The sequence below is a fragment of the Melanostigma gelatinosum genome, assembly GCF_949748355.1.
Source record: "Melanostigma gelatinosum genome assembly, chromosome: 19".
NCBI classification, from domain to species: domain Eukaryota; kingdom Metazoa; phylum Chordata; class Actinopteri; order Perciformes; family Zoarcidae; genus Melanostigma; species Melanostigma gelatinosum.
In genome coordinates this window covers 12,006,896-12,025,895 of record NC_136652.1, presented here as the reverse complement: position 1 = coordinate 12,025,895, position 19,000 = coordinate 12,006,896, and the positions used below count along the sequence as shown (strand labels likewise).

The window sequence follows — 19,000 nt, the reverse complement described above, 5'->3', positions numbered from 1 at the left end:
AAACCATGCAATCCAGAAACAAAATCACCAACTTTAGACTTGTCTGGCTGCGGGTTGTCCCTGTCTTCCACCTCTTTCATGTCCTTTTCCCTCAGAGAGGAGGCTTCCTGTTGGGTCTCAGTGGAGCAGAGTCCGTTCGTCCTCGGCCTCACAAGTGAGAACGAAGAGCTGCTGCTGGATGAGTGTGTTCAGGTCACAGACGGCTGGAAGACCAAGGAGAGAGACCTGTTCCTCTTCAGCGATGTCATTGTCTTCGCTACACTCAAGTAAGAAGTGTCGATATCGATATACGTCCCAGAAAGGTTTTTGAAGAAAATCAAATAAGTTTCCACGGAACAAAAAGTTGACACATTGTTTGGACAGTTGGAATGGGATAGTGAAAGAGGAAGTAAAAAGAAAACGTGTATTTTTGGTCTTCATACTCGGACTGTTAGGGAATCTCCCAGTAAACAAAACCGTTTGAGTTTAGTCACTCTGACATAAATAGAAGAAGAGAGCATGGTGGTTCCCTCTTAGTGGAGTCACATGAGGGGGAATGAATGTGTTCTTCTCAAAAACTAATTTCAACATATATTCAGCTGAAGTTCTGACAATATTTCATATATTACATCTAATATCAATCTTGAAGTGAGGTGAATCCCGAAACATACCAAGAGAAACATATACTTCAATCACTTCTGTGTTATTATTATTACAATAATTACAATGAAAACCTCCCGGTACTTTGTTCCTGTTGGATGAAATCAACATGATCTGATCTGGCAGATTTCTAGACGATTAAACTGAAAAAATAAAAGTAAACAAGCTTAAAGTTGTTGCTCATCTTTGTCAAATTAGAGCTGTTTGTCAAAGCCGGTGGAACTTTTACAGCTCTTGAGTGGGAGGACAATCACACTCATCTGTGTACCACAACCTGCCCACTGTTCCAGTATAAACTGGGGACGACAGTAAGATATCGTGAACAGACTTTGGTCTTTGAGTCTATACTTGTATATGTATGTATGTATTTGAGCATTCATTACTTAGAGAGAGATTGTATGTGGTACTATCAATGTTCATTTTATTAAAAGATACTTCACTGGTTTTATCAGACCTCCAGAGGCCAAAAACCCCCAACTTGGTTCTCAGTGTGTCAGTTTATCATTTCAAATACAAATTGGTTTTGGAATAAGCATCATGAAATCACAAAATCAACGAACTATCATTGCTGAGAGTTAAATGCCAAGATTGATACCATTCTCATGTCTGTCCAATGAATATGAAACAACAGCTAGCAGCTAGTTATCTCACTTAGCTTAGCATAAAGGCTAGAAGCAAGTATAAACAGCCTGTCTCTCCCCTATACCTTTGTTTGTCAGCCTTTGATATGATGCTGGTGGTAATCACACAGCAAATCATTCGGAAAACTGATCTAACAGATCTATCTTTAATCTGCTGTGTGCTCTGTGAATTAAGCTCTTGCAGGTGACTCTTTACTTAAACAATGCACAGTGGGTCAGTGGGGGCCCTCAATTCATATTTCCCCCCACGACCCCCCCAGTGTTTGAATCCGGCCATGTTTATTTCTCACAGCCTTTCAATTGATGCTAGATTGAACAGTCTTTAGGGACGAATGGTTCGGGTTGAAAATAGCATGTTGTTCAGGAGATTGGAAGAGGAAATGTTCCCAGAACCGGGCAAGCGTGATTGCGGACCATCTAGAACAGCATCAAGCTTTCTATATTCCCTCTGATTAGTTGCACATCACTTCTCTCTCTTTATTGCTGCACCATAACACCTCCTGAGTGCACGTCCTTTGTCTTTATACCTTTCTGACTCTTCTGCTTTTCCTTTCAATCTATCAGCGCTCCAGGATCCAGTCAGCACGCCTCTGCTGCAAACACGCAGACGTTAGCAGAGTCACGACCACATGTCGTGAACATCTCAGCTAATAATTTGTTCGGCACCTTTTGTGGAAGCTCTTTTTAAGCTTTTCATTTAGACTCCACCATCGCCTCTCACAACGTCCACCTATCAGGACACAGAGAGTGCAGCGATATTCATGAAGGACTTCAGTCACTTAGAATTGAGGGTTCAGTTTGTCCTACTTGATATTTCTGTGGTTTATAAGGCATGTCAAACATGCTGTTCAGTTTTAGCCTCACACCTGTTCAAGAGCTTAAAGCTTTTTCATTCAGAAATATGAACAAGCATTCCTTGTAATGATTTTACTGCACTGACAAAATGTATTTTATATCTCCTAATCCATGACAATCAACATTTGCATCAAAGACTATTCCTTGTGATGTTTTCAAGTGCAAAATTCAGTCTTCCATTTAAGTGTCAGCAGAACCTACAATTACTATATTTAAAATAGAGAGGAAACAACTCAACAAAAGAAAACAGACAGAAAGAAGGAAAATAATCAATAATTTGTTAAATCAATCATTGCACTGAGTATTATAAACAATAGTAATAATAAGGCAGTTGATCAGCCTTTCAGTTGAGGCCAAGAATGGTCCCCACATCTTCTAAAGACAGCCTCAAGACAACCTCTTTGTATCACTGCATTCCAAAAAATGACTGTAGAAGGAAAACAAAATCTGTCACTGGGACAAACATTTGGAACTGAAACCTTGAGAAACATTTGTGAGAAATGGAAACAGAAAGGACTATTTAAATGGCCATCGCCTTTCTGTCTGCTTTCGTTCGGACAGGTCGACTACCAGCTACCGCCTGAAGCACAGAGTGAGCCTCGAGGACGTTTGGCTTTACGGGTTTGAAGATGAAGAGGAGGAAGAGGAGGGAACGACGGGGGACATTGACCTCAGGGTGACACTCGTCTTGGCCTGGGATCTCACTGTTTGTTTGGTGTGTTTTTGGTGAGCGCACACGCAGCAGATGACTCGCATACAAACAGCCTTGTGTTGAGTCATTTTAAATCACATGTGCATGCATGACTGAATACGCATGCACAAGCATGACAATGCTAATGTTTGGCTGTGAGGATCTTCAGTTAATTAGTATTCTCTTGAATTGAATCCTTCACTCCAAAAGTGAATTAGGAGGCGATATCTCTTTAAAGGTACAGTGTGATTTAGGGATGTGCACGTATTTAGTAGTGCCGGTGAGGAAAGGGCAACATTTCTTTTTTTTGTTGTCGTTTTTGGAGACGATAATGGTTTTAATCTTTTTTTTTGACTAAAACATGATTAAAATGTGATATTTTTTCATGTGCAATGCAGACATGCACCACCTGTGGCTTCACATCACATAACCAGAGATAAAATCTGTTCCACAAACACAGAAGAGTGTCGACGTGAAGTGTTGATTTCACTGTGAGATAGCCAGAGCCAGCTAGCCACCTGCAGTCAGTTATTCTCATCACAGTTTACAAGACCAGTTTAACCAGCAGTAACCTCCAGTACTTCAGTTGATTTCTCTTCTCTCGTACTATGTTTATTTTGACAGTTGCCAAGAGTAATTCCTTCTAAGTGACAACCTGCTTGGTATTCTGATTTTGATTTGAGCATGTCGGAAATAGCTCAATATCGTGGACATTTTACACATTTTTGCAAAACCAACAATGTAAATGAATCAAATTAGTTCAATCTATCGCAGGCCCAGCTTCAAGTTTTGTGCAGATTACACAAATGAGATGTAACATGTTAATTTGTGATCTTTAGAGGTACTGGATTATGTGTCCTTCAGTTAAAGCCAGGCTAACTATTTCCCCCTGTTTTTGTGCTAAGCTAAGCTAAGCTAAGCTAACTGGCTGGCTTCTGAGAGATTGGTATCGAATCATGAAACTCTTGGCAAGAAAGCAAATTTCTGTGTTTCCCTAATGTTGAACTATTCCCTTTTTCACACGTGATAGAACAGCACACAAACACAGGCTTCCTGCTTCTTATTTGACAGTCTTTTCAAATGAAATCTGAGGCTGTTCATGGAACATTCACACATGTAGTAAATGGTCATTATGATCTGGTCATATGATCTGTGGCCTTCATGAAAACAGGGAAGTAACAAAGGGAAAGTCATCCCTGCAGCATCACAAGACAAGAGCTTGCAAAATAGGAAGTGCGGAGCAGCTCACCAAACCAGTTTTCATGTGAGGGGATTAACGTCAGATGACTTTTTCTACAAATACTGGACTTTACCATAAAGACGAAGTGCAGGAGCAACACTGTGTCATACTTTTTGTCTAGACAGAGTAACTTACTATGAATGAAACGTTTCTCTCCAGTTCATGTCATCTGTCTCATTAAGGCACTAAATGGCACCAGTGAAGAAACATGGTAGTCATATGTTGTCCATCGACTCCCACGTTTCTTGCAAAAGTAATTCAAACGTTTTGTGTTTGACTCGCTATGTATTCCAAGAAGTTGATGAGCCCCACTGGTGGGATTTGAGTTTCATTTATTTTCTGAATGTTTGTCTCTCGTAATGATTCAGTGTGTGAAAGTTTCCCACAGAAGGAGATGAACGTGTGAGAGAGACTGTAAGACACTTGCTCAGTATGCACACAACCATATGATACCCCACTGAATAACATGTTGTCAAAAGGTGAGGCCCTTCAGGTGCACATGTGGGCACACGTATCTGTTTCGCCATCACGTTTCCACTCGTGGACACCGAGCCTCAGTAAACCTAGTCGAGGAGGAAGTGGAAGGTGTCTGGTTGGGGGCCGCCGTGACGCTGCTTCCTGTACCCATGACTGTGTTACAGTTTCCACCAGAGTTGTTAAAAGCCGCCGTGGGTGCACGCTTTGCCTCATTCCTCCCACTGTATCTAGCTGCCTGTTTGATTCTCTCTGTGGATGAGTAACTCACACCATGCTGTTATTTTGCCCACAGCTCGCCTGAGGTTAAAGAACGCTGGTTAGATATTCTTCACAGGTAAGAAAAAGCATTATTCACAGATTATGTATTTAACAGTCAATATGTATTCAATTGAAGAGCCTTTCAATGATCATAATTATTCGTTAGATACTCAAGCTACAATGTACAGCCATTTTGATCAGTGTTGACAACATAGTATTGCTGTAGGCATCAAATTATCAGCGAAATCAATAAAGATGTTGAATTTCAAATTCCTCCAGCAAGATAGCATCTTTAAATAATGAAGAGCAGTGTACATTTTACTCTAATACTAAAAATAAATAAATAAAGAACTACTTGATGGCATTATAATGATCCACTACCAGGATTGATACACGCGAACATAAAGTAAGCCTTTATTTTGTGTGGTTAGGTGAAGTTAAAATATAGACTAAAAAGTGTGAACACTAAAAGAATGAGGTGCAAATTGTAAATTTCTGGGTATTTTGTTCACAGAAAAATTAAAGACGCAAAAGCGAGAGCTGGTTGTGCTTCTTCCCCACCAGACGTCCTCATGAAGGTTTTGGGTAGCAGCATCACAGTAAGTCTCTCACTGCTCGCTCTGCCATGTCCAATAGAAACCAAAAGATGTTTCAAAAAGAGCTTTTTAGTAAATAATCTCTCTCTCTGTCTCTCTCTTCTTTCAGACTAAAACTCTAACAGGAGGTGGCATGGAGCAATTCATTGAGTTTCCAAGTGATGTAAGTAAAACCTCCATTTCACTGGCTTCTTGAGATTAAAGATGTCTCTCCACTCATGTTGAGATCCGTGTCTGAAATGCATATACTGTAGCTGCAAAACAAATGCATCTGAATCACAACTCAAAAGTGATTTGAACAAGTTGTAAGTGATTGATTGTTGGCTTGTCATGTGATTCCTTCACTCTAACTCTAACGAATGCGTCAGTAAGCATGAACAACGAGGGTGTGTGGTGCTGGGCGATTGACAAAACACAACACCCTTCTCCCTTCTGTCCTATTTGCGTGCTGTTCCTCTTGTATTCTCATCACCACATCCCTTTTTTTTCTCTGTTACCAGGGCGATGCAAAGATCTGCGCGGTGTCAAAGCAGTTGAATAACCAGGAGGACAAACATCCCATTGGTGAGTTTGAAAGTGGCAGTTTCGATGGAGGGAGGGTTTCATTAATTGTGCCATGTGTAGCGATGAGACCACAGAGGACAACCACAAAGACAGAAAAGGGGAAATGTAATGCTGATCAGAGCGAGCAAGTGAAGAAAACTCTTGGTAGTCTGGGTTAAAATCTTGCACGTCTGGCTTTGTTGCTATGTTGCACTACTTTTTGAATTGTTGTGAACAGAAGACTTAAATAAATGCTTTAATCTGTACGTATAATATATATAACGTTGAATCAAACATCTCTGCTTCCACCAGAAACCAAGTGGAACCTGGTGAAGAGGCTCAGAAAGGGCTCTAGTTTCATCAACAAAGCACGCCGAGCAGATACCGATACCAAGGCTCAGCTGTTTGGACAGCCCCTCTGTAAAATATGCCCAGATGAATGTTCACTTCCCAAACCAGTCACAGTAAGTCAACCCTCTACCTCAAATGTCAGATCTCGTCGCTTCCTCTTGCCAGTCAAGTTTGCCTTAAAAAACGAAGAGCTAATGTGTTCAGAAAACTTTTGTTTCTCAGATTTGCATATTGTTTTGAGGAATCAAGACTGAATATAAGACAACTAATGTCTAATAAACAAACACCTTGTTAGCTGAACTTTGACAGCTCTTTGACAGCAGGAAGCCATGCGAGCGCATGCTCTGCACGTCCATTAGTCTCAGCCCATAATTGCACTCAACACACTCAGCTGGCTTCTGTCTTCACGATGATAATCTCACATCTCTCCTCCCCGTCCTGTCACCAGGAGGTGCTGGTGTTGCTGAGGAAGAGAGGACCGTCCACAGAGGGAGTCTTTCGGAAACCTTGCCATAACAGGAACATGAAGGACATCAGAGAGCAGCTGAACAGCGGCCTGGAGGTGGACATGGAGGTCCAGCCGGTCGTTCTGCTTGTCGGGCTGCTTAAAGTAAATTCCCATACTGTTACCATTTTATATTATATCATTAATAGTAATGTAGTAAGTCAGTATGTACAATATGAGGTCCATCCTTGATGCCTTTGTGCTATTTTTGCTATTTTCCAATCCTATAGACAAGCACCAGATCATTTCTGTTCATAAGCGCTGTGTCTCATCATCGACTCCCTCTCTTGTTCGTTTGCAGAGTTTTCTGAAGGAACTTCCTGGCAGCCTGCTGGTGTCTGAACTCTATGACAAGTGGATGGCAGCTCTGGACACGGAAGACACCCAGCAGAGAGCTCTAGAAATCAAGACGTAAGCAATCAATACCTGCTAATGAGCCCAGACATTTACCAGCATCTATGACCCCCAGTGTGTATTTGCCCATTATCATTTTTAATTGATTTACATATGAAAGGACATCTGTTGGAATTGTCATTACTGCTGTGGTCAAAAGTAAACAGATGGATATTTAGAGTGTTGAGTTTAGCAGTTTGGCTGAACACAAACCACTTCTCCATTTTAGTTTGTCTTCAGTTGAAAAGAAGGAAGAAACATTCAATTGAAAAAAAAACGAGCGCCAAACTAAAGTCTTCTTTCCTGTTCTCTTTTTTTTTCTTCTTCTTTTGCTACCCGCCTACAGGGTGGTGGACGACCTCCCGGGACTCAACAAACTCCTCCTGCAGCATCTAGTCTGCGTCCTCCACCACATCCTCAAAAACGCTGACAGCAACAAGATGGATGCCCACAACCTGGCGGTGTGCATCGCCCCCACCCTGCTGCAGCTGGACTGCACCCCGCTGGATGAGCAGAAGGTGATGAAGATGAAGAAGGTGAGAGAGATTTGTTATGAATATTCTTTCTCAGTTCTGGTGCTTTGAAGCTTTGTGGTTTCACCGTGCACAACACCTCAAAGGGTTTCGTAAAGTTACACTTGCACTGACTTTTGTTGGCTCTTTATTGAGTTGAGGACTCATAAAAACACACATTATGTTGGTCGATTGAAGCAATGCACCGTGTCTGGACTGTATCTGTTCTGAACCACAGCTTTGCTTTTCTGAATTCTTCATATCATTTTTACATTGTTGTTAATTTTACTTCTTTTTCTGATTTGTTGCAGGTCACAGAGCTAACTCAGTTCCTGATTGAGCATTATGAGATACTTGGAGAGAATACCCTAAATCTGCTGGATACTGATGAAGGTACATTTGCACATCACTCAAGTCTCTGCTATTACTGGGTTGGGAACCTTAGGTTTGACTTTGGTCAAATTTAGAGATCTTACTCATGTCTTTGTTTCCCCACTCTGCAGACTCACTGTCGTCCCAGCATCACGACTCTGCGTACGACAGCACCGACCCAGATGGAGATGGAGAGGCAGGAGAGACTAGATCATATTCCTCTCTCAGGCCCAGCTTCACCGCCTCCTCTTGGCCAGCTGATGCCGTCTGCAACACAAAGCCAGCGTTCAACCGTCGCTGCTCCGAGCCCATCATCCTCCACTCAGCTGACCTCGAGAGCCTGTGCAGTCACTCCAGGAGCCACGACGACTGCTCAGTGGAGAGGAGAGACTTTGAGGAGCAGCCTCTGAAAAAGCAGATCTCAGACGACTCCTTCTTGCTCAAAGGACGAGGTGGAGCGAGACAAGTGTCGTCTTTTCCAAAACTGAACAGGAACTCCGACATGGATCCTCTGCCCTACATGGCAGGTAACTGCTCGTGCTCTTCCCTTGAGAGTGCTGCCTCAAATCAATCTGAAGGCTCCGTTTTCACCAGTTCCCCTGTGGTGTCGCCATCCTGCCCCAGGAAAGCAAACACCTCCAACCAGCCTTCAGCGGCTGGAGAAGTTCAGCAGGACATTGCCAGGCCGAATTCAGACGAGAAGAGGCGTTCACAGTCCATGAGAGTTGCCAGTAGAGTCCTAATAAGGACCAGGAGCTTAGGGGCCTTCAGCAGAAACAGCGTGAAGAAAGACTCTCAGAAGGAAAACTCCTTCCCTTGTGAAACTCTCCAGGAGGACTCTCAGAGTGAAGCAGATCCACCAGCTGAGTTTCTGCGTACACCACGCCCTCTGTCGGCCATTGAAGTGTTTAAGCAGGTGGACAGCAAGCTGCCCTGCAGGCCTCCGTCATACAAGCAGGCGTTGAGGAACACGAGTCCGCCTCCGCAGTATGGATCAATGACTGTACACGATGCCATACAGCTGGAGAGAAGGTCCCGTCCATCCTCTGTAAATTATGACTTCCCACCTACCTGTTCAGTCAATCAGTACACTGTTTTTGCTCAAGCAGCACAGGACAAAGCCAACGTTGTCGAGCAGCGGCAGGCTTTCCGCCAGAGAGCCATGTCCGAGTCTGTGTCTGCAGGCCATCGTGAGGTTGTGTCACGGAGATGTAGCCAGCCCGTGTTTGAGGATATTTCTTACGCCAAGGAGTCTTACGTTTGATTGACTTTGGAACTGTTTCACAGATCAGATTTGAAACATACGAACATGTTTTTGAGTTTAACACCGTGGGCAAAGCCGAAGAACCAGTTTTTAAACTGCCAGTTAGAAACCCGACAAGCTTCTTTTATTTTCATTCATTCAGAGACACGGCATTCACATGTTTTCTTTTGATCGCAAGGCTTCATAATAGCAGCTACTCCTTCCCCTTTGAAGCTGTGTTTTTGAGGCTGTGCCCACCGAGTAGCTCTGTGAGACACAAATGCTTGTATATGTACATGAAATCCAGTCTGTTCATTTTTCACTGTTTCACTTTGAATGAATGCCAGCTATGTGCCGCCTCTACGGTTGCACTTTCTCAGTAGTACTATTTAGAGTACAACATTTAAAAGACATGTAGTTATCATGAGAGATATCTATCACAATGAAGCTATGAAAACACAGTTCACTGTGGATAAAATATGCTAAGACTTTTGATTTTCTGTGTTTTGTTTGAAGTTGTTGTTTCGGTATGTGGTGTGTTTTGTTTGTTGCTTTTTGTAAATCCTCTTCACCTTGCATGTTCTTTTCTTTCACTACATTAAAGCACTTTTCATGTGATAGACTATGCTTTGTAAATAAAATGTCATCAATATAGATGTGTAATCTTTGTCAAGGGGTTTTCCAGAGTCAAGACATTCCACCAGAAATAGTTTTTGGTGAAATGGAAGACAAATAACACAATAAAAGAAAATAAAGTAAAAATAAAAGAAGTCTTATTTCACTGTTTCTATGAGACCTTTTAGAAAGCTCGTGTTACAAACGGATGTTGTGGTTCTGAAACGCTCCCCAGTCAAATCATTAGCGTCGTAAATAATGAGAAAATGGAGGGTAACTCTTTTGGCTCAACTTCTCTTTGCTAGATGTGTTGCACAACAGAATCTATCAGGCCTAATTGAGAGAACAGCATGTTCTGGCACATAAGCGGAAACAGGAGGAAACCAGACTTGGTCGGGTGGATTTGGTTTTTCTCTGAATTGCTGTTCTTGTCTCCGAGTGCACAATGATCTGATGCCACGTCTCTTCCTTCCTTTCTAACACATCGTTTCCTTCCTCAACAAGTCAATTTAGTTCATCCAAAAGTTGCAATGAGATTGCAGCTGAGCATTTGGTAAAATTTTTCATCGTGAAATTTAGGATTTAGAAGACAATCTCTGATAATGCTCATTTTACATAATCAGCAACACAGTTCAAAGCAACATTACAGGTCTACTGTAATTCAGAAATCCATTACAGTAGACCTGCAGGAATGACTACATTTGTGAAGCATATGTTATTTAAACTCTTAACTCATTATTATACGCTTCCAATTAAAAAACCTAATTAGCACCAATCCGACACAATGTCAGCAGAAACCTTTACAAGCGACTATCTAAGGTGTGTTGTGTCAATTTGTGTTAGCTTGGACACATATTGCTGTAATCGTGCATCACCCTCTGCATCACAACCTCTAAAGTGTGAATGTAATCCTCAGATCTCACATGATTTTAATCAAGGAAGTAGCAGAAAGCAACATTGGGGCAGCAGCATTCATTGGGGTGTGTTTAGATCCCACCACGGGGACAAAGATGGCTCAATATAAGCTGCATGTTGATCGGATTCTCTGCAAATCTATCTGAGAGATATTTATTGAAAGACCTTGCCCAAACATGTTGATTACATTGCAGGTAATATCCAAACCTCGACTACATTTGACATTCAATGAATTATGAGCTTAAGTTAGCCAGAGCTTTTGAGTTATGATGAACATTTAGTCACATTTACTGCATTGCTTTAAGTACATATATACCTTTTAAGCAGAGTGTGTGCTCATCAACAAACATCCAATCATCCACTAATGAACAGCTGCTCTTTAGCTGATTGTTAATGAAAACATCATACAGCTTCCGTCAGTGTAACTTACTGCTGCCTGAGCGCTGATTGAATATGAAATGCAGAGCTGCACACAGCATAACATTAGCTACATTTTAATCGCTTAAATCACTTGTTACATTACTCACTGTGTTTACCATATTAACAGTGGTAGTGGTAATATGACAAAAATACATGAAGTGTGTAATCTCTGCTGTAATGCACTGACCCTACTTAATATCATGTTTACTTTCCATGCTAGAGATTATAGAACATGTTGTATTTGTATCTGCATTGCACAATAGTTATTTCGGCCCAGTGCATTAGATTAAATTGTCCCCCGTCCACCCCATTTTGTACATTTTAAAATAATTACTTTGCATATGCTGTATGCTGCTTTTTGCCAACAGTAATTGTCTCCTCACTGCTCTTAACTGCTTCCATTGCCACTTACTGTACATGTTTCACAAATGGGGCCTTTTTGCACTTGGCTGCCCAACTACTTTAATTACCACCTAGTTTCCTGATTGCTTGAGTAACCCCTTTCTGTTTTAAAAAGACAGCAAGCGAGACAACTGAACGAGGATGGCTTTAGACTGTAACGTATCATTTGTAAAAGTGAAATAACCACTTTCATCACCACACTACCATCCTGAAAGACAACCTAGAAACAGGACACAGACCCCTGGTGGAAGGGAGGGGTCGTCACAGGAGTAATAGTACAGTAGTCGGCCTATCAACAGTAGCAGTAGTAAAGGTGGTAGTAGTAGTAGTAGTAGTAGTATTTGGCACTTTGGCACACTGGATCTTTTTGTGATCCACTGTGGTCTATTATGTCACATATCAAACATGCAAAAATGAAGGCGGAATTATATCTGTCGTGAAAAATCTGATATGGAGAACAACATACAGTTCAGTCGTCACTTTGACCACAGAGCTCCAACCTTTGTACGCACAAAGACAGTCTAGTTTCAACATGTGGTGTCCTACTTTTCTTTGACACTTTGACTTTTCGTAGAGCTGAAAATGCTTCTTGTGGTTAACATCATCTACAGTCAAGTGTTTGCTTTCCTTTACTAAACGCCTCGTGCCGCCCACATTTCACTGTTGCCTCAAATGTTTTCAAGTGCACAGTTTTTTTTTACTCGAACAACGTTCAAGTGTACAAAAAAATGTAGAGGTGGCAAGAGATGTCAAGCCTGCACTGCAACTCACAATACGATTTTGGCTTGTTACTTCTAACTATGTAATCACCCCTATAATATCAGGAGAAAATGTACAAATAGAATACTAGTTAAAACTTAACTTAAAAGTTAACTTTTAAACTTATAAATGAGTAATGTACAATATTTGCTTTTGCTCACATTTTGACTTCTCTGTACAGGAAGTGGTCCTTCCATCAGGATGTTATACTCAGAACTGAAATGTGCTGAAACAGAACAAGAAAAGCCAATAGAGGTGGTTACAAGTTTTTAAACAAAGTCTCATCAGCTTTAGAGTTGTTACTATATACTAATGTGCAGTGTGCCTGTTGCCTCTTCCAGTTGTGTTACAGTTGTATATGGTTTGTTCATATATTTATTTAGTTTTTTTTAGATTGACAGTCTCACAAGGTCCATTTAGCTTGTGATTATACAAACTATTTGCATTTATCAATTATTACGCCAACATAAATGAGAAGTTCTCAGGATATAAATAAATATAATAAATCTACACAGCCACAACAGGGCAAACTCTATCTGCAGAACAGAACAGCTACTATGGCCCTTTTAGTTTGAGTTGTAATGGATACTTATATTATTATTATTAACATTACTATTACTGGTAGTAGTAGTAGTAGTAGTAGTAGTAGTAGTAGTAGTAGTGTGAGGAGTAGTGGCAGTATTAGGGAGAGGAGTGGCAGAAATTTTGATTTTTAATTTTTGATTTGATTTATTTGTATAAAACAATGTAAATACATGTATAAATATAAAAATACAAATAATACAAATAAATACATTAAAAAATACAGGGTGACACAAAAAAGCGAAAAACACTTGTTTCCATTGTGGCCCAAATAGTAGTTGCAGTCGGAACAGTATTAGTAGTGTCATTCGTAGTAGTAGTAGTAATAATAATACCAGCAATACTACTTGTAAAATACGTAATAGTAGTAGTTGTAGTAGCGGTAGTAGTGAAATACAGCTCTTTATACGGTTTGTTTTGAAAGGAAGTGACGTAACGGCAGCTACACTTCCTGGAGACGGTTGCTACAACAACAGTTCGTCGTGTCTTTTAGTTATGGTTGTGTTGGTAGCCTGTTCGCTTCCAAACATTGACATTGCTAATTATTACAACTAGCGTTACGGTGCCTGGTAGTTTCTGCGTGGAAAAATGGATCCAAACGGAAATTACATCTTCTCAAGTCGCCCCAGAGCCGTTGAGAACCGCTCCAGATACTACAAGGAGCCTCCGACTGAACAGTATGTTTGGCGCTCATGTTTTTGCTTGGTACTAACATAGTTAACGTGACCTAGCTACATTAGTCAAATTCAAAGTATTACTACAGTTCAGAGGGAAATATTGTAAGATGTTATCTGCTCAGCAAATTGTTTTTGTTGCTGCTGGTTTGCATTCCTTCTGCTGCAAATTATTTAAAAAAAATGCTCTTCTGTTATTTTTGTATTTTGATTCTTATCTTCTTTATCTCGTGTTGCATGCGGGCTGCATTTCGTTGTGCATCCCACGGTTGAATAATTACAATAAAGTCTTTGATCCTTGAATGTATGATTAATTATTAAAGTCCAATAATATAATTTACAGAATGAAAGGAAAGGAAAGTCTGCACAATGAGTACTTCTACTTTTGATACTTTCACAGCATTTTTGGGGGGATATTCTCTGTACTTCCTCCACCGCTGTGTTACCAGATAGAAAGAAAATCCCTGAAAAAACATCTCTAATGCCACTTTATTAAACTCTCTGAATGCAGCACAACATGGATCAGCATGTCACCCCTGAAGCAAACAAGGTTATAGCTGCTAAATGAGCTGACTGTATGACTGCGCTGTGCTTTTTCTCATCACAATATAGGACCCACAGTACTTATGGAAACATTATGTACGACCGTCGTGTTGTCAGAGGAAACACTTATGCCCAAAACATCATACCAATTGTAAGTATGAAATAACCATCTTAATGTGTTTCCTGGTAGCTTTTGCCTTTCTTTCTGCCATTTTATCTTAAAAATGTGTGTTGTCCACCTTTGACAGACAGCTCAGCCAGACCCTGTTCAAGTACAAAGACAACAGCAGATCGGGAGGAGAGCCCTTGCTGGAAAACAAGCCAGGGGACAGTTAAGAACCACCACGCCAGAGGCCGTGCAGGGCAGAAAACACATCGATGTACAAACAGGTATGTCTCTTGACGCCTTCAGAACATCTGTACTATATTCAATTAATTATGAGTTTATCAAACGTGCTGTTGGAAACAAATGCTGTTTTGTAATACTCTTGACCTTTAGAGCAATATCTCGAAGAATTGAGTGACGTTATAGTGGCTACAGATGTCGAGTGCCAGACTGATGATTTCCTGGACAGACCCGCAACCCCACTCTTCATACCTGCCAAATCTGGCAAAGATGTTGAAACCCAGATAGAGGAGGGAGAGGTCTGGCCACACTTTACACACTCGATAGCCTTATAGTAAAACATGTTAGATCTGTTTCATTTGAAGGGGAAACTCCTCTGAGGCGCGTCTACACATAAAGCCCAGTTTATTGTATAACGTCTTCTGTCGATCTGGTTGATCTGTTGACCTCATGTTTTCAGTTTCACAAACCACTTATCACTACTTTCCTCTGCAGTTGTTTGACTTCGACAGGGAGGTGCAGCCAGTGTTGGAGTTCCTGGTCGGTAAGGTAATAGAACGATCTCTCTGGGAGGTGATGGAGGAGGAGGAGCTGGCCTGTCTGAGGGCCCAGCAGAGGGCCTACAGAGAGCTCCGAAATAATGAGCTGGCAGAGGTGTTGAGGCTTCAGGAGCAGGAGAGACGCCGCAGTGAGGAGAAAGTATGTTAAATTCCTTTCAAATCACTGTATAGGAGCAAGTCTAGGATTGGTATTTCCATAGGTTCCTTAAGTTCTGCCAGCATTATGACCCTACATGGCCACAGTGTCATGTTTTTTTCACGGGAGAGATTTCTGTATTCATGTGTTTTCTCTGTGCGCCTTCACCTCCTCAATTTTATGTTATGGAAAAAGGCCGTATCAAGTACCAATCAGAATTCATAAATATTCATAAAGTATCAGACTTACAATACCTGTTGATTGGCTGTCTATTTTGCCAGCGTGACACATGCTGTGACTCAGAGCGGGTCGTCAGAGTCCATGTCGACGTGTCCCTGGGCTGTGCCTGTGGTGTATGAATGGGAAAGAATGATTGCATAGTTCTGATGGCCATTGTATGGTGGCCTCTGCCATTAGTGTGTGAATGGATGAATGACACGTAGTGGTCGGAAAACTGAGAAAAGCGCTACAAGTCCATTTACCATTTACAGTTAAAACCAAAACCTTTTAGTCTCGATGAAGCAGATTAACTGCAAATGACCTTTTTAGGAAAAATCCTAATAATTGAGGCGCAATATGTATCAGTTTTTAAAATATTGTCTCTATCTGCGTTGCTACGTGGTCATCGCTGTCGTGTTTTTGCTCTGCATTTCCTGGAGACCAAACAGTGGCTCTCTTCTTTTTTCAGCTGTAGTTTCTGTAGGTGTTGGTCTCTTCTTTGTCTGCTCAAACATGGAAGTTCTTCTTCTAATGTTTTCAAGCAGACATCCGGTTGCCGCATGCCCGTCCTAAAAAGCCTCTGGTGCTGTGTGCTAGAGCATTGCTCGTTAGAGGAAGAACAACCACACACCAAATGTTGAGCAGATATAGCCGCTTCGATAAAGAGTGGATTCTGTGAAACACGATGTGTGCTTGTTTTAAAAAAAAAAATCTTTCCTCTGACCTCAGGAGCGTAGAATTGCCCAGCAGAAGGAGGTGCTGAAGAAAGAAAAAGAGGTCGCAGAGAAGATTGGTGCCCGGGCCTGCGCCAAGCAGTACTTGTCTGACATCCTACCGGCAGTCTTCACCTCACTGAGAGGCCACGGCTACTTTTATGACCCTGTGCAGAAAGGTCAGCCTTTGCTGCATTGCTCTCCAGCATCAACTTCCATTCAAACTCAGCTTCCTACTGACACACCAGGGCATCACTGCACTCCGCTGCTCACAGCGGCATTTAATCACATCTGTAGGGGGATCAGTGACTATAATAGATGAGCTCATTGATGATCTGTGCATGATTTTAATACGAGCGTTTAACCTTTTTATCATATTTGCGGTTGCTATTTTCCAGATATCGAGACGAATTGCATCCCATGGCTGATGGATGAAGTCAACAACCGTTTGGAACGCAGATACATAGCAAGGAATCTGCTGGACAGTAAGGGAATACAGTATATTTATTCTGCTGTTTAGAAGACATCCCCCTGTTTCAGCTGAGAAATGCTCTCATTTGAAAACCTGCTTTCACAAATGTTTTATTCTTGATGTTTTCCAGGTTTGATTTTTTTTGGGAAAGTAGTACAAAAAACTCCGACGCAGCACCCAGCAGACTTCTCACTAGCACTGGACTGGCATCGTTGTGCAGTAGTATTTATTTCAGTGTACACTACACTGGCACTAAATTGTACACAAACGGTGTAAACCGCAATCTGTCATAAGACAACACGCATCACTTGCTGGAATGGAGCCCCAATAATAAAAATCCGTCGTGCCTCCATTGTAGTTTTGGATAATAATGAAAAAATAGTCAGAAACCCAAGATATGGGTCACCACACATTCTTATCAATTAGTTATCATCCCAAAATGTAGCACGACTACTAATCTACAGCTCCAAAAAAACAAACAGAGATACAAACATAATCTTCTAAGTTGTTGGAGGTCATCAACGTGTTCTAGAGGAGGGGTCACTAATAGGCGGGCCGCGGTCCGGATCCGGACCCAGACGACGTTGTATCCGGACCCTGGACCTAAAACCGAGAGATGATTGAGAATTATTTAATAAGATGTTAACAGAGAGGACTAGAGCTGAAACAGGTGGTTTCAATAACCACAGAGAAGGTCCCTGCACACTAATTTATCTTTTTTGAAGATAGAAATCGAATACCGTGGCTTTTTTTTTGGGTGACATCACTTCACACCTCAATGAACTAAATTTAAAGCTGCAGGTCAATTCAGTTCAGTTCATTCTTTTCTAAAATGCAGTACCTTATTTTAAGATGCACATTTTTTAAAAAGCTTTCTGTAAATGTATTTTATTTGTGAATCCAGCCCTTATTGTACTTGAAATGAGAGAAGGTCATTCATATATTATGAGATGTCGATGTATTATAATTCATCCAGTTCAATTTGAAAACTGACAATAAATATTGTTGAGATATTATCAATTGAACTTTCTATATTTGAAATGTCAGTCAGTTGTTGACCACATACAACTGTTGGCTACTTCAATATATATATATGGGACTAAATCACAGCACAAGTTAGACCTTATTGTGATGTTCCGGACCTTTGCCGGAGGAAATTCTCTCTCAATGGACCTCTGTGAGTTTTAATTGAATACTCCTGTTCTTGAGGCTGACGTTATTGTCTCCGAGAGCTGGAAGGTATTTCACAAATCTCCCTCCAGGGGTCATCAGGTCATAGACACTGTTGGAGTGCCATCTAGTGGCTCCTTTTAAACACAACAGAGGTAATTCATGTCAAACATATTGCACACAGAAACGTCCTCATCCTGCCTCTCTCTCTCTCTCTCTCTCTCTCTCTCTCTCTCTCTCTCTCTCTCTCTCTCCCTCTCTTTTTCAGATATCATCCACGATGTCGTCCAGAAGAGACAGGAGATGTTCAAAGAGACACAGTGATAATGATTCACTGAGTGAGGTCAAGGGCACGAGTGCATTCTCAAAACTAAAATGTTTTTTGATACTGACTAAACTACCGTGAGTTGTCTCTTCTATAGACCATAATGCAAGTGTATAATGGTTGATGTTCCATTGTTATAAGGATTATTCTGTGATCACAAGTCATTTGTTTCAATCTTCAAAATTGATGTTATGCATGGTTCTAATGTTTAGTCGGGAATCTGTGAAATAGTGGAAAATGTAATGGAATTTTGTATTGTCCTTTCCTATAAAACTATTTGTTTGTTGCAGTATGAGGAGGTTTTTCTTTATCGTACAGCAGTGTGAAGTTTCAGTCATTGCAAAACCAATAAAACTGGGATGGAAAGATTTGGCAGAGATTTGTTGTAAATTTGCTGCCAATGGAAGATCTGAAGTCCTTAAACACTAAATGTTTGCTGTTCTTTATAGTTTTTTTTGCTGCAGCTTTGAATTAACTTTACCGTAGTCTTTTATCGTTGACTTCCTTCCTTTTTGTCCATTTGACCAGTTATCAGAACAAAGTTCCCGGTTGTTGGCTGGTTTTCAAAACGCCAAAACACAGCAAATCAGACAAATACAAAGTTTTATCTTAAAAAGAATGAGTCAGCGAACGAGATACAAGTCACACAGGAGGTAAGCAACAGGTTTAAATTAACTTCAAATATTTAGAGGACCATTCAAAGTGTCTTCCTGTGAATATTATCTATTTGCATCATGGCATCGCTCTGCAAACAGTTCATTCAGATGATGTAACAGGCGATGTTTTGCATTGCTCAGACAGACTCCCTCTAGCCTATAAATATAGCTCAACAC

General features: G+C 41.0%; 2 protein-coding genes across 2 annotated transcripts; both read left to right on the top strand.

Annotated features, from left to right (window-relative positions):
- The first annotated feature begins 4,765 nt into the window (after window positions 1–4,765).
- On the top strand, window positions 4,766–10,086 carry tagapb (T cell activation RhoGTPase activating protein b). Its single transcript, XM_079290854.1, has 10 exons — window positions 4,766–4,877; window positions 5,316–5,400; window positions 5,507–5,560; window positions 5,898–5,961; window positions 6,253–6,404; window positions 6,740–6,901; window positions 7,098–7,207; window positions 7,536–7,725; window positions 8,013–8,094; window positions 8,205–10,086. Exons 2-10 carry the CDS (start codon window positions 5,374–5,376, stop codon window positions 9,335–9,337), a joined length of 1,974 nt encoding a protein of 657 aa, XP_079146980.1. The 5' UTR covers window positions 4,766–4,877; window positions 5,316–5,373; the 3' UTR covers window positions 9,338–10,086.
- A 3,464-nt stretch (window positions 10,087–13,550) lies between these two features.
- On the top strand, window positions 13,551–18,196 carry rsph3 (radial spoke head 3). The gene is made up of 8 exons (XM_079290434.1): window positions 13,551–13,686; window positions 14,296–14,377; window positions 14,475–14,616; window positions 14,726–14,871; window positions 15,068–15,271; window positions 16,217–16,379; window positions 16,599–16,685; window positions 18,111–18,196. Exons 1-8 carry the CDS (start codon window positions 13,598–13,600, stop codon window positions 18,164–18,166), a joined length of 969 nt encoding a protein of 322 aa, XP_079146560.1. The 5' UTR covers window positions 13,551–13,597; the 3' UTR covers window positions 18,167–18,196.
- The last annotated feature ends 804 nt before the right edge of the window (window positions 18,197–19,000 follow it).